At 42.7% G+C, this 15297-nt stretch overlaps 1 protein-coding gene across 9 annotated transcripts in view; it reads right to left on the bottom strand.

Moving 5' to 3' along the window:
- Positions 1-15297, bottom strand: part of RARB (retinoic acid receptor beta) — a 325364-nt gene that overhangs the window by 96114 nt on the left and 213953 nt on the right. Inside the window, exons 1-2 of one of the 9 annotated variants that reach the window (XM_061464964.1) lie at positions 446-842; positions 90-221 (exon numbers count right to left, since the gene is read on the bottom strand). The exons of 5 other annotated variants lie outside the window; for them this stretch is intronic. In XM_061464964.1, the coding sequence (XP_061320948.1) occupies positions 90-204 (115 nt within the window). In that variant the 5' untranslated portion in view covers positions 205-221; positions 446-842. Of the gene's footprint in view, positions 1-89; positions 845-15297 lie in introns of those variants that run through there. 3 more of the 9 variants (XM_061464963.1, XM_061464962.1, XM_061464965.1) reach the window with 3 other exon arrangements.

Genomic DNA, 15297 nt, shown 5'->3' with positions numbered 1-15297 from the left:
AAAATATTTATGTTTCAAATACACAATAACAACAACAACAAGAATAATAACAGCAGCTTTAAATTGGAAAAATAACAGTTGGGACCTACATTGAGCACTGTGTCGGTGTTGCCACTCTGTTTGTGCCAATCCACTGAAGCATGCTTTGAGAGCCTTCTCCTGGAGCATGCAGGAAGACGGACTCGCAGTGTAGAAATCCAGCATCTGAGCAGGGCTCACTGCTAGAACATCCATACAGTCAAACATGATTCCCCCTGCACAGAATGCCTGCAAAAGTGCTTTCCTCTAGGTGTAGAGGAAAATGGCACATAAAAGTACACCCAACTCCATCAAACTCTGCCCCTTTTTTGGCACGTAGGCTGTTGGTCTTTTTCCCAGACCAGAATCATGAATTATGACAGACAACACAGCTAAAAGCCTGTAATTGATCCAAATGATCATTTACCATTTTCCAGACTGCCCAGCCAATCCAGCAAGATGGGGGGAAGCAAGCGGCATTCCAAGTTTTAGTTATTGCGAATTTCCCCCCCAAATCTCTTTAGACTCAGTCCCACTCCTCGGGCGCTCGCCGGGTGTGTGCCGTGTCCCGCGTTGTGCCGATCACCCTCCTCCCCAGGATAAAACAGCTCCGGCAGGGACTCGGGATCCCCCTCGGCTGTGAATAGATGCTTCTGCCTCTGAACAGCTCACTTCCTACTACTTGTGTCACAGGGAATGAAAGATTGAATTGCCTAATATATGCGAGTGAACTTTCCGTGAACCCTTCCCAGGCTGCTAACCTTCAAATGACCCAAGCGGTCTGACATCACCAGCTCCCAGGATTCTCACACGCCTTCACAACTCCCAGCAGCCCTGCAAACAAGCAGGCAGGCGAAAGCAGGCGGGCGGGCGGGCAGGCAAGGGCTAGCCCCAGCGCTGCCAGAGCCGCGCCGCTGGTGCTGAGCGGGCACAGCCGCGGCGGGCGCGGACCGGGAGAACTTGCAAACAGACCTACAGTAATAAAGTCCCAAAGCAACCAAAAGCCAGAGGAGGAGGGGAATGGGGGTGGGAATTGAGGCAGCGATGTTTTTGGACGTTGTGGAGAATGAAGCTCAATCTGCTAAAACTTCTGTGCCTGCCCCCCTCCCCGCCGCCCCATTCCTTTCTTTAGCAGGGAGGCCATGAGTGAGGTGCAGACGTCTGCTGATGTACCAAAGCTTTGGGCTTCGCTTCAACTAACGCGGTGGCAGGACTAGACTCGGAGCAGCCTCACAGCCTAATGCAGCCCCTCCGCACACCAGCAGGGACCCCTGCTCAGTGCCATCATCTGAGACACGGCTGGTGCCAGCTCTACTCCTGGCAGAGACCTCAGAGGCCATTCCCTCCTCGGGCGTGTGGGTGGGTCAGGTCCATCTTTCATCCCTTAACCCTGGCTCCTAAACCCCCCAGCGCTTCCAGGTCTCCCCAGCGGGCCAGATTTGGCAGATGCCATTGTCCGGGAGAACCTGTCCTCACCATTCATCTCAGAGGTAGCCACACATCCTCTCTTCTCCCCAGCCCAGCCGCCAGTGGGTCCTGCCTGTCTCTGATTAGCAGAGAGGGGCTGGTGTCGGTCGTGTGGCCCTGGAGGGGTTGTATCAGCTTTCAGAGGGCTAATGAGCCCCAGCTCCCTGGGAGGGCAGAAAGGCCACGAGCAGGTGCCTGGGGAACAGGACCCACACCAGGGTGCTGGGAGGGCAGATCATGGCTGCCCCTCACAGCCAGTTTGAAGGCATGGGGCTAACTCCCACCAAAACACCCACTGAGGTCCCTGCAAAACCATGCTGCCGGCAGCCCTCCCTCATGGCAGGACTACCTGTCAAGGCCTTCCCAGGGATTGTGCTGGCATACCATTTGCATCAAGCCAGCAGGTAGCCCTGTGCTTTTCAGGTAAATAAGCACTTCCTGCAATGTCCTGCTGACAAAGTCTCCATCGAGACCTCCGCAAACCCTCACTCCTATGGACACTTTGCTAATAAAAACCCTCAGCCCACTGGAAAGCACATGAGCTCAACAACCACGTGCACGCTTGTGTTTTAAGCAAATGAGTCAAGTTGCCTCAGCCCTGGTGGACTGAGCACCAGTCCAGAGCCAGGTTTCCTGAGGCATGGAGAAACCTCGCTTCCCACCCTAAAGCTAGCTGGGGTTCAGAAACTGGGAAACAAACCCTTTGATTACTGCCTGTAAGCCCAAGACGGGAGTCAGGCGGAGCAGGGGACACTATGTGCAGACATGGCACACAACTGGTGACTGTAAAGACACACCAGGGAGAGACTCACTGTGGGACCTGCACAGCCACTTTAATGAATGCAATGTCCCCTCTCCACAAAAAGTCCTTTGATGAACCGAAAGCTCTCTGATAGTGCCTGCTGATTGTATTAACAAAACTTTTACACATGTTCGGGAATTCAATGAGAAACCAAAGCACAACAAAACCCTCCACACAGCACACACTTGTTCCCTGAAACTGATACACCCACACTGAAAACCAGCGGCCAGCAAAAAGACCTGCTGCAATCTGGAAGCAAATGCACGTGAAGAGATAAAACCAAAAGCTTTTCTTACTCAGCCTCCTTCGCCTCCGAGGGGAGAGCTCTGGCTGTCCCTGCAGCAGGCAGCCTCTCTTCCCATCTTCCCTCCAGGCAGAAGAGTTATAAATGCTGGAGTTCAACAGCATCTTTTTAAGGCCTTTCTCAGTCCATTGGGGTGTCCTACCCCCACTGAAGAAGCCCCTGCACTCTGTAAGGCAAAAGTTATGGACAGCACACACTTACTGAAAAAGCTATCCTTCAGGGAAGGGTTGTTTAAACCGTTTCAGCCCAGCAAGCAGCATTTCTGTGTCAAAAAAGTAAGCAGAAAAGCAGGTAAATTTTTGTTCAAAACTCAGCTGGCCACGTTGCTACAATTTTGGTTTGAGTGGCAAAGCTAAATTAAAAGGCACTATTTTCTAACTAGGTAACGCAGGATGCATGAGAAGTTTGGAACCTGTATAACGTGTTGCCACAAAAATAACTGGAAAGCATGACACACAACACAGTATGTTTTGTCAGCCTCCAGTTTAGGGAGAAAACAGCAACTTGTAAGGACCAAGCCTCTTGGAACAATTTAAGCTTATGCCAAGAAAAATATATAGCCTATGTGAGTCAAAATAAACAAAATCAGACAAACAGAAATACAGTTATGTTTATTCCATTAGCATATTGTGTTTAAAAATAAAACCTGCCCATTTTACCTCAAAATGTAGACTGGCAACTTCTGAAGGTAAATGTCAGGAAGTCACACCTTACTGTGTGTGAATTGAAAAGGATGGCTTTTTCTCACTGTCTCTAAATGAGCCAGGTAGCTCTCACGTTTTATTACAAGTAATAGTTGTGCTAATGCTTATACTTATTACTAAACCCACACGCAATTAACAAATCCTTCAAATAGCCTCATAGTTTGCTCACATACTATTTCTACAATACAGTAATTTATGTATCTCATATTTCAAGCATGGTACTTGTTTTTCTTAAACAGATTATCAGGAAAAGCTACATTCATAAAATGGGGTATTTTCTAATTTAGATCAGTATTAACCATGATTATTGTGATAACTAGTAGCCCTCTAATTCAAATGCAATGAAACATTAAGTGTTGCCACATACTTTAAATGCCTACCCAGCTCCCTTAGAGGTGTGAGTAGGCAACAGCTCTCCAATATCTTCCACTTTATCTGTGTAAAGAAATTGTGATTTCACATCACCGCTTTGATCTGTTTTCTCTCAGACTATGATGGCAGAAACTTTACAATAAACATATTCTTAGCCACAAGTGAAATAAAAAGCAAAAGTTCAAGTCAGAAATGTATTTCCTCTGGTGTTACTGTATATCTGTCAGTGTGACATAACACATTTGAAACCCATAATCATAAAACAAAAATTTACAGCCAAGGTTTAGGGTCTACATCTGTTTCTCTGGTTTTTGTACTGCAATTACCCACTGGACAATTCAGAAAGCAGCACTATGAATCATGTACTGCACACATTTGTGCTGGTCACTTTTTTGTTAATACAAGAGAGTGAGCATGCCGTAATATGCTTCACCAAGAGAAAGAGAGCATTAACTGGAATTAGGATGAATGCACTGGGCTCTCTAACAAAAATTACTTTACTAGACGGAACAGAATATTCCTGGAATATTACAGGCATATTTATAGGATGGAAAAATTAAGTATTACATGCAAAAATTCTCCCAAACGAAGTACCTCAGGGGCAGCAGACTATTCTTTTTTTTTTGCATGCATTTTACTATTAATCAAATGTAGCACTCTCTTGGAACAGTTTTGACAGCAGAGTAAATGGTTACTAGTGAATGATGTTTGTGTTTAAGCAATGAAAGCAGAGACAAAGTGATGTTTTCTTCTACTCCCTAGGCAAGAGCTGACACTAAGCTTGCTGCCTCAGCTTTGATACTCACGGATTCCTTTGTGTCAGTTGCTGGGAGAATCACTGGCAGTTCACTAACCCTGCCTCACACACAGAGGCTTTGATTTTTACCTCTTCATTGAGAATAGATGTTAATATGAAACAGTACTTGTCTGCCTTGGCATGTTCCTCACTCACCCTCCAAGTAGTGACCCAGGGTCTCAAAATCTGAAGACCTGAATCCCCCCACACTACATGTATTTTTTTAGTGTAGACGGATGTTTTCCTTGCATCTCAAGCACATGAATGATGTCAAAAGATTATGGGAAAGAAAATCACTGAGTCGCAAGAAAATTGCTGGATATTTAAAACTCCAAGGTAGTCCTGGGGAAATGGGTATCAATCCTCAGCAAGTATTGCCCTGAAGAAAACAGCAAAATTACTGGCATGAAGTGGCACAAATGACATGGAAAAGTATGAATTACAGTGAAATTAAGTCAAAAGGGGGGGGGGGGAGTTCTGACTGCTGTATGCTACTTATGCACAGCTCACAAAGACTGAAACAGGAATTTGCACGTAACAGGAAGAGTTACTTCAGGCCTGAAGTATAACAGCAACTGGCAAAAGACTATTCAGTGCAGAGCAGTATTTTATTTTAGATGGGAAAAACAGAGTTAGTCAGCTCCAAACCCAGAACTCAGGCATGCAACCAGTCTGTGAGCCACTTAGTGATAAAGGCTTTTTGTCTGTTTTAATCAGTAGGTATGTATTCATAAAGATGCCTTTAAAGCTGATTACTTAACTTAAAGGCTATAAAAATAATTCGTCTCCACTAACTTGAGCACATGACCACATTTCTTAGAATCCAAACTGCATTGTACACTCCTTTGGCTGGGAGCCAGGGGGAGAGAACTGCCCTAAATGATAAAACTGGAAGTGTATCTGGTTCAGCAATCCATTTCTAAGAGTGACTGCTACTAGGTCTAAGGAAAATACAGAAATCCCTAGTGATTGGCAGAGTACAGCTCACCCATAGGTCCTCTAATAGCCTGTTCTGTAACAACAAATCAGTTAAGCATTAAAGCATGAGATTTAATATCCTTTCCAGATTTTTTGGAAATAGTCCCGATGTTCTAGATATGCACATATAGCCCATGTCTTTTTGTACTGTGATCAACTCAAATGACACAGAAGGAGATAGCAAGTTAGTGGGCTGTGAGACAAAGAAAGATAAGTGTATTTTTAAAAACACTGTAGAACTCATCCATGTTGCAAATAGAGGAAAAAACACAGACCGAACTGCACCTGAGGCACCAAAGGCGGACTGCTGGAGGCTCCAGAAAGGTTGTCATCATGTGCCTGAAGAGCGGATGACATGCATTTTTGAAGTACATACAAAGAAAAAGCATTATTACATTAAAAATTGCCTACATACTGACTCTATACTTGCTGTTTAGGGTGATCCTGCAGTGCAAAGACCACTGCTAAATGGAAAGGGAGGAAAGGAAAGGAAAAAAGTTTGCTTCCTTTTGTTTTCTTTTTAAATGACCAGAAACTCTTGTTTCAAGGTTTAGCCATGAAAAGAGATTTTCACTGCTAGCCTATAAATCCCTCAAAACATTGAGTTATAATGAAAATCCTGAGGTAACTGGAGTGCCATGCATGGCACTGACACATTGCATTATATAATCCAGGGAAAATGAGGGACGTGAGATCTATAAAGTATAAGTAGAAGCAAGATGTAGGAAAGAGCAGAAGAGCAAGTAGAAATATTGAATATTAAACTGTAGAGAATACTACTTCTAACAGTAAAGTTTCCTATATGCTGAATATGCATATAGGTGTAGTATATTGGCTGAAGGTGAAAGAGCACAGAGCTCCATTAAAAAGAAAACAGAGATTCCAAAAGGCTATTCGAGTAACTGTTTTGTTTCTTTTTTTTTTAAGGAGGGGATGGGGGAAGGAAAGAGTTACCTAATAAAAGGATAGCATTTCCTGATGTTCTGAAATCCTGAAAGGTGCCTCACAGTGTGTAACTAAATAAAATGAAGAATAAATTGAGTTCCAAATGGAGAGAACTTACAACCTGTAGTTGCATCCAGAATCGGAATAGAAACTGAGACAACAGTATTTCTAGAGGTTCACTAATGGCAGTTTAAATTCTTAATGGAAAATTAGCCCTAATTTTTTTTGCAACAAAAGATCAAAGTTACCAAGAAGTAATTGGAACTACAACTCAGTGCAGACATACATCCCAACAAAGATTAAACCTTACTTAAGCCCTGTTTGATTTAAGACAAGACTTAAGCAGCATTTAGGGCTTGTGCTCGTGCACTGCTGCAGGGACAACATACATAGAGGGATCCCAGAGACCAGCAACAGCCAGAAACATGCTTTATGCAGACTTCTGGTCACATAAAGCCTGATAAAGATTGGACTGGATTATGCCATTAGTGTAAACTGCAATAGATCTACTGGGTTACAGCCCAGCTAGAATTAAACTTGACTAGGGATGTTAATGATAACAGGAAGGGATTCTACAGGAACATAGCAAATAAAAAACAGACTAGGGACAACGTAGGCCCCCTCAGGAAGCTCTCAGGAGAACTGGCTACACAGGATTTGCAGAAGGCCGAGGTTCTGAATGACTTCTTTGCCTCAGTCTTCACTGGCAAAGGCTCTGACCACACCACCCAAGTCTTGGAAGGCAGACACAGGGACTGTGAGAATGAAGACCTTGTGCCCACTGTAGGAGAGGGTCTGGTTCGAGACCATCTTAAAAATCTGAATGTACACAAGTCCATGGGACCTGATGAAATCCATCTGTGGGTCCTGAAGGAGCTGGTCAATGAAGTTGCTAAGCCACTGGGCATCATATTTGAGAAATCATGGCAGTCAGGTGAAGTTCCCGAAGACTGGAAAAAGGGAAATATAACCCCCATTTTCAAGAAGGGGAAAATGGATGACCCGGGGAATTACAGACCAGTCAGTCTCACCTCTGTGCCTGGCAAAATCTTGGAGCAGATTCTCCTGGAAGGCATGCTAAGGCACATGAAAAACAACAAGGTGCTTGGTGACAGCCAGCATGGCTTCACTAAGGGGAAATCCTGCCTGACCAATTTGGTGGCCTTCTGTGATGGGGCTACAGAACTGATGGACAGGGGTAGAGCAGTTGATGTCATCTACCTGGACTTGTGCAAAGCATTCGACACTGTCCCACACAACATCCTTGTCTCTAAATTGGAGAGACATCAATTTGACGGATGGACCACTCGGTGGATAAAGAACTGGCTGGATGGCTGCACACAAAGAGTTGTGGTCAATGGCTCAATGTCTGGCTGGAGACCAGTAACGAGTGGTGTCCGTCAGGGATCGGTGTTGGGACCGGTCTTGTTCAACATCTTTGTCGCTGACATGGACAGTGGGATTGAGTGCGCCCTCAGCAAGTTTGCTGATGACACCAAGCTGTGTGTTTCAGTTGATACCCTGGAGGTAAGGAATGTCATCCAGAGGGACCTCGACACGCTTGTGAGGTGGGCTGATGCCAACCTCATGAAGTTTAACCATGCCAAGTTCAAGGTCCTACACCTGGGTCGGAGCAATCCCAGGCACAGCTACAGGTTGGGCAGAGAAGAGATTCAGAGCAGCCCTGCAGAGAAGGACTTGGGGGTATTGGTTGATGAGAAAATGAACACGAGCCGGCTTCAGTGTGCGCTCACAGCCCAGAAAGCCAACCGTATCCTGGGCTGCATCAAAAGGAGCGTGACCAGCAGGTCGAAAGAGGTGATCCTGCCCCTCTACTCCGCTCTTGTGAGACCTCACCTGGAGTATTGTGTGCAGTTCTGGTGTCCTCAACATAAAAAGGACATGGAACTGTTGGAACAAGTCCAGAGGAGGGCCACGAGAATGATCAGGGGACTGGAGCACCTGCCGTATGATGATAGACTGAGAAAGTTGGGGCTGTTCATCCTGAAGAAGAGAAGGCTGTGTGGAGACCTCATAGCAGCCTTCCAGTATCTGAAGGGGGCCTATAGGGATGCTGGGGAGGGACTCTTCATTAGGGATTGTAGTGATAGGACAAGGGGTAATGGGATAAAACTTAAACAGGGGAAGTTTAGATTGGATATAAGGAACGAGTTCTTCACTGTGAGGGTGGTGAGGCACTGGAATGGGTTGCCCAGGAAGGTTGTGAATGCTCCATCCCTGGCAGTGTTCAAGGCCAGGTTGGCCGAAGCCTTGGGTGAGATGGTTTAGTGTGAGGTGTCCCTGCCCATGGCAGGGGGGTTGGAACTAGATGATCTTAAGGTCCTTTCCAATCCTAACTATTCTATGATTCTATCCTTCTACAGGTTGGCATCCTGACACATGTATTCACGCAAATCCAATTCCCGCTTAAGTAGTTCCCAAACCTATATCAAACACTGAAAGAACAGTCCAATATCCTATCTGTGGGCATCTTAAAAAGAAGAATGAAGGAATGAGTGGAAAATGTGCTGGCATAGCTGTCTGGCTAGCAGGGTTAATAACAGTAACAATGTGGTGACAGCACCTGAAATCCACTGATAATGATGGTCATTATGACCACACCTCTGCTCTGCCTGTTGCCCTAACACACTGTTCAATCACACTTTTGTTTTAGCATGCAGATGTATTTTCAGTTTGGGGTACAGCATGCACAAATTTTTACTGTAAATGAGGCAGGATTACCTAGAAACTGATGTATGTATTTGGCAAATCAGCATCCCTTTTCTTTTGTAGCATATCTGCCATTGATACTGTGTGAATTAACTAAGGGCACACGTCCTCTCATCTCAGGGTCATTATTATCACTGTAACTATATCGACTAGCCTGAAAAGTTAACTTTGCTAACAGGGGCAGTTTTACAAGCATACAGGTTATCATAATGTAACTACTGCTGAGCAGGTAAGGGAGTCTGTGTATCCCTTTCATGCTACAATAACTCTCCATGACTGTACAAAACTCTTGTCGGATTGCCTTCTCACCCAACATTGTTACACCAATGTAACATTCAAAGGTAGACAAGATCTCAGCAAAAATCAGGCTGGGCTGGAGTCCACTTCCATTCAGAACAAGCAATGGCAGCATGCAAGATGTTTACTGGTTTCCAAACTCTACTAGAATACACCTAACAGATTGGTGCATTCCTCAAATTCTACTTGACTTCTGCAATTTAAGCCCACAAAGAAAAATCTGTGTGGTCTCAACCTGCTTCATTAAGCTAGTCCTATATGAGTAAATTGATCTGCAAATTCCCATATTTTTGGTCTGCAAAACTCCCATACTGGGCTGCAGAAGAGATATTGTCTAGACATATGGCTATGCTTATGGAATCATGACTGACACACATGCTTTAATCAAAGAGGAATTACAGAGCTGGGGTGCAGTTACAGACTGTGGTGGTCAGCAGCATATTGCCCAGCAACTGTGAAGTATCATGAAGTTTTTGCCCTCACGGGACCTTTTGTGCTGCATAGTGGAGGATGTGCAATGTGGTCTCTGAGCAAGTAATGCATATCAGGCTTTACGGTCTATAAAACTATCAATTCTGCTTTGCATAAACCAGACCAAAAATCTTCATTTTGATATCTTGAGCCTTCTGACTGAACAATTCTGCACAGACCTTGTCATCACGCTGAAAAAAAACATTACTTTTAATCCATCCACAGTTTGGGGCAATATCTTAAGAACAGGCTTCTCATTCATGGGACACTAATTTTCCACATATTCTCATCAGGCTACCAGAAGAACAGATGTCACCCATTTTTATACAGGGACATGCAAATAAGAATGTATGCATGTAAACTCTTTCCTTCGCAAAAGTGGTTCTGAGATCCTGCCCTTGCTGTATTCATCCATTGTCTTTGGCATGAAGTATACCAAAGGATACGCCAGAAGACAGGGTTATGGCCCAACTTCTTCAAGGACTTATTGAGATTGATGGATGGGGAAAGTAAGCCTCAACTCACAGGAGGTTTAGTAACAAGGATGAGGCATGTGCACACTCCCAATTCTGAGAAATGTGTTGGAATTCTCCTTAAAAAAGCACAGCATTGTGTTATTTACAACCGACTAGACTAAATGACAAGTTACTGAATACATGTTACTTAACGACTTAAAAAAGTTTAAGGTCCACCTGCTGGATTCCTAAATTTATCTAAAACCTGTCTGGTTGGCTGTTTTTTAAACAGACTTACTAACAGTACAAGCGCACACCACTGATACTCAAGCCTATTCTGCTAGCTGAACAACACAGGAACATTATGTCACTCAGAGGCAGGACTGCACAAGCATGTAGGAAAGGCTGAGAGCTTTGCCAACACAAATTATCAGGCAGAATCTCACTGGAAAAAATGAGGCACAAATATCGATGTGAAGTAATTCTTACTGAGAATTGAACGCCATGCTGACAAATACCACTTTATCCTCTTGCTTCCTGTGAGAACCCAACAGCCAAAGCAGAGATTCCTAAGTAGTGATTTTACAAGCCAAGCTTAGTCTCTCCCTCATCTTCTCAGTAGCCTTCAAAGGGACTGTGGGTGGATCTCCTCCAGGAAAAAAGAAAACCAAAACCCTCAGGAGTGCCACCTCTTCCATACAAATACATTGGCACAACCACAGAAGCTTTGCTTGAGCTGTGAGACTTCGAGAAAACAGACCTGACTCTTCTAGGAGAAATTAAAGAATTCATGCTTCAGCCCTCAGGTCTTGAGTGGCTTTAGAGCAGAGGAATTGCTAAAGAGAGAGTCTAACCAGGAAGCAAGGAAAAATAAATACCAGCTTCTTGAAATACCTGAGGCAGGAAGGGACAGCTTAAGATTTGAGATATTTAGCCATTCTTTCTGTGTAAGCAAATGGGCTGAAGGACGCATGCTCAGGTGAGAAGAGAAAGACAGGAGAAGGCTTTCTGGAGGATTGAGAGCAAACCAAGGCATGCTATCTATCCTCAAGTTGTTTGGGAACTCTCATCTTTTACAAGTTTCCTAGTTTTGGTGCACAAGAGATCTTTCTACACACTACTCAAAGCTGTCCAAAGTAACACTTCCAGGGATAAATGCATGTCATTGTACTGTTATTTTCTAACTTTGGTGTGGAATACAATAATTTAAGACTCAGCGGGAGAGTATGAAAGGAGCAGGAGTGTAATTCTAGTCCAGAAAAACTTCAGTAACTGACAACATGTTAGAAACACAAGATAGATGCATTGTATTGTCGGGCTAACTCTCATTGGCTGGAAACCCTGACTCCCAGCAGGGCTCAGTTACATAGCAACTCCTGAGGGCAGATTAACCCTTTCCCAGTTAACACATCTGGCATGATTTAAGAGACCTTTTCTTCCTCCTGCTTCAGAATTATTCCATAGGTTTGGAAAGATCAGTCAGGAAAAAAATGAGTCAAGTGCTACTAGGTAAAAGAAAAGCTATCTGGCTCATGGTGGGACACTGATGGTACAAGGAACAGCATGCAGGGAGGTCAGGTCAGTCTAAATCATATTTTGTATCATCAGATGTTGTGACATGTAGAAAACAATGTAATTTTCATAAAATGGTTTATGCTTAGTCTGTGGGGATCCTATATGGACTGCATTTATCAAGTACCAATGGTCTCTTTCACCCAAATTCACCCATGTCTAGATAATTACTGAAGCTGGTAGGGGTAGTAACTGATCTAGAAGAGAAAATCTCACCATCAGAGAATGTGTTGCTTTCATCCAAAACTGTACAGGCTGACTACTGTAAACTTATACACCCTAGCAAATCTTATCATACTATTTTTTTTCCTAATAGTCCTAATTACTGTCATCAAGTAATTACATGATAATCTCAATTTACTTCATTACAGCAATTTCCCTATTTTGTTTTTAGAACTGCTTTAATTTGTGTGTATGTACATTAAATGTAAGTATAAACATTATATACAATTAGCATTAATACAGTTCCTGTTCTCCTATTTATCAGAAATAACAAAGTTTGCATCTACAAATGTCAAAATTTAGGTCAAAGACTCCTAAAGTTCTCTGTTTTAAAAACGTTATAATTCAGGCCTATTAGTTTACACCTTTGTGAGAGCCTGAGATGGAGGAGAAAGGGCACACATCCTCACTCAGGGTGCACCTTGTACAGTCACACTTCACTGCTGTGAGACGCAACTGTGCATTGTAGTGCACTGTGAAGCTACTAGTTTTACAGTGGAGAAAATAAGAGATCAGGCTGATGTGAGATACACTTATTTCTGACCATCTTCTGGTCATAGCAAGTGAGAACTGTCTGTCTCATTTCTTCTTTATGCACCCAAAAATGGATTCACAGTACTGAAGACACTAACCAAGGCCAGAAAGGGCAGGCACCACTGACAATGCCCATTTCAAACAAGCAGGGCAAGACAATACCCTTCCCTTCCTCTCTAAGACCCAGGGACCCTCTCAGTAGAAGGTTAAGAGGAGAAAAGCCTTGATCCAAGTCTGCTCCTCTTCCCTCACCCACCATTCTCGCATAAGGACACAGAGGTGTAACGCACACCTGCCAGCACCTCTTAATGAAGGATATTCACTACTCAGTAGCAGCTCCTGACTGCTGATTAAGGCTAGGATTAGTCAGAAGAACCAGAAACTGATCTGCTCTAATAACACAGGGAACTTTGTTAAGTTTGTTGTTTATTTGGTTTTCTTCTCAATTGCTTTTATAGGTAACTGTTGCATGTTATTAGAAAGAGTACCTACATGGTCAAGTTACCCTTGCTTTTCTGAACATTTCAGACTCTAAAAGTTCATCTGTATTTTGTTTGTATGGTTCTCATAGACCACCTGTAAATCTAGATGGGAGAGAAAGATATAATTTTAAATCATATTGTTTAGTTTGGGTTGCAGGATATCTTAAAAGCTCTTCTTGAATAACTTAGCTGCTGACTTTATAAAACTAAGTATCAAGATAGTGGATGGGCGATTAGGCCAAAAATAGGTACTTCAGAAATATTTTGAAAATTAATGAGCAAAAATCAATTTCATTTCTCATTATGGATTTTTTTTCTTAAGTTCATATTATTCATGTAAAACTACCACTGATGCCATTGGAAAGGTAGCTTCTAAAAGGGTAAAACTTGAAGGACTAGGCTCACTATGCTTATGCTCTATTGAAAGTACCTTTTCATATACACCTATGAAATATTTATGTTCTTCATTAAATTAATTCCTTCCTGCAAAATAAACAAGATGGTACAAAATACAGGTGTATTCTCATGTCCTGCTACTAAGGTTGGCGATATCCAAATAAATTTGCAACCATATGATTGTATCCATCTCCAGTGCTACTGTATCAGTACTGTAGCCATAATTAACTAGCTGCAGGTCAAATTTTGAATAAATCTTTAGAAATTAAATGTATAATTTGTCAAAACCATATGCCTTCATAAATTGATTATTCAGAATTTAGAAGCTTTTTAATTAGGAAGAAATGTATGCAATACCATGTGTAATAATTACGAATCAGCTCTTCTGTGATATTTTTGTACATCAGCAAAAATTAATACATTGAAAAACATTACTAGGTCATTGCAGTATTTCAATGTCAAAAGAAATACATAATTTAAATGTAGAGGTTAAAGATATTCTCCCGTATCTTTTACATCTTACATAGCTTTATGATCTCGGGACTGGAATCATTAACCAAATACAAAATCAATGAGAAAAAAGATCTAATCTGACCATTTTCAAGTGCAGAGTGACTACAAATGATTTATGCCACTGTAAAACTTTTTTTTACCATAGTTCTATAGTTTTACTAACCAGCATATATTCCAAGTCAAACTTCCATTTTATGCTACACTAAACAGTATTTTGCGTCTCTCATCTCTTCCAGCTGAAATTGCGAAAGCCTTTAACACTCTAAAAACATTGCCTCTGTAACAAGTATCAGGATGAGGGGTACAACCCTGGTTGCTAAATGGGAAACTAGAGAAAAAGAAGTTAAGTGAAAATCATTCACAGCATGCAAGAAGCTAAAGTTTTACCCCAGCTCCCCTGCGCTCCCCTCCGTGCCTTCACCATGGGCCTATTCAGACTCTGCACCCCCACAAGGGCTCTGGGTACTTCTATCAACATTTCATAGGAGAAGATTTTTTTTGACAGAGAACACAAAAGCTGCTTTGTTGGAAGTCTGGACACTTTTTTTCTACCTAATAAAAACATGAATAGAAGTGGGACCTCAGCAAGCATATGGCAGAAAGTCTGGACTAACCGAAAAAAGGGGCCTAGAAGAGTTTGCTCTCTCTCATTCCCCAGTGTGTTTACTGCTGAATGTATATGGTGTAAATAAGGAGTATGCAGAGGGGGCCATAATGGAACATTGTTTATGTGCACATCCTGGCAAATGCATATACAGCACAGAGACTATTTCCAAGCAGAACATAAACACAAAGGGGGAGTGATGACAAACAAGTATTGCAAGGCAAGAAAAATGTTATTCCATATACAAACCAAACAAACTAAAGTGTTTTCTCCCCTGCTAGGATCCAACTGGCAGCTCTCAGCTGCACACACTATGTAGCTGTTAAAGAAATGAGAGACGTCCCAGGCTTACTGGTTGGCTTTCTTTTTCTTAGCGACCTTATTATGCTCCCAATATTAAAAAGAAAAACACTTAAGATTTTATTTTACACTCTTACAAAAACACCACAAAACAAAATAGCCCTTTCTTTTGACCTGAGTTAAGAGCTGAGGAGATAGAGCTGATGCCGAGAAAACACCATAAGGAATTAAGCTACAGCTTTCCTATGCTGAGTTCCCACTGAAAAACACAGAGATGGTTCTTTCTTCTGAAGGTCTTTCCCACAAACCTATTACATGGCTTTAGCAAGTGACAC

The sequence above is a fragment of the Pezoporus flaviventris genome, unplaced genomic scaffold (assembly GCF_033815535.1).
Source record: "Pezoporus flaviventris isolate CSIRO_AGI_PZ_B2104156 unplaced genomic scaffold, CSIRO_AGI_Pfla_v1 ptg000037l, whole genome shotgun sequence".
Classification (NCBI taxonomy): domain Eukaryota; kingdom Metazoa; phylum Chordata; class Aves; order Psittaciformes; family Psittacidae; genus Pezoporus; species Pezoporus flaviventris.
Note: the sequence above shows the minus strand (reverse complement) of the source record. Positions and strands in the feature narration are given on the sequence as shown.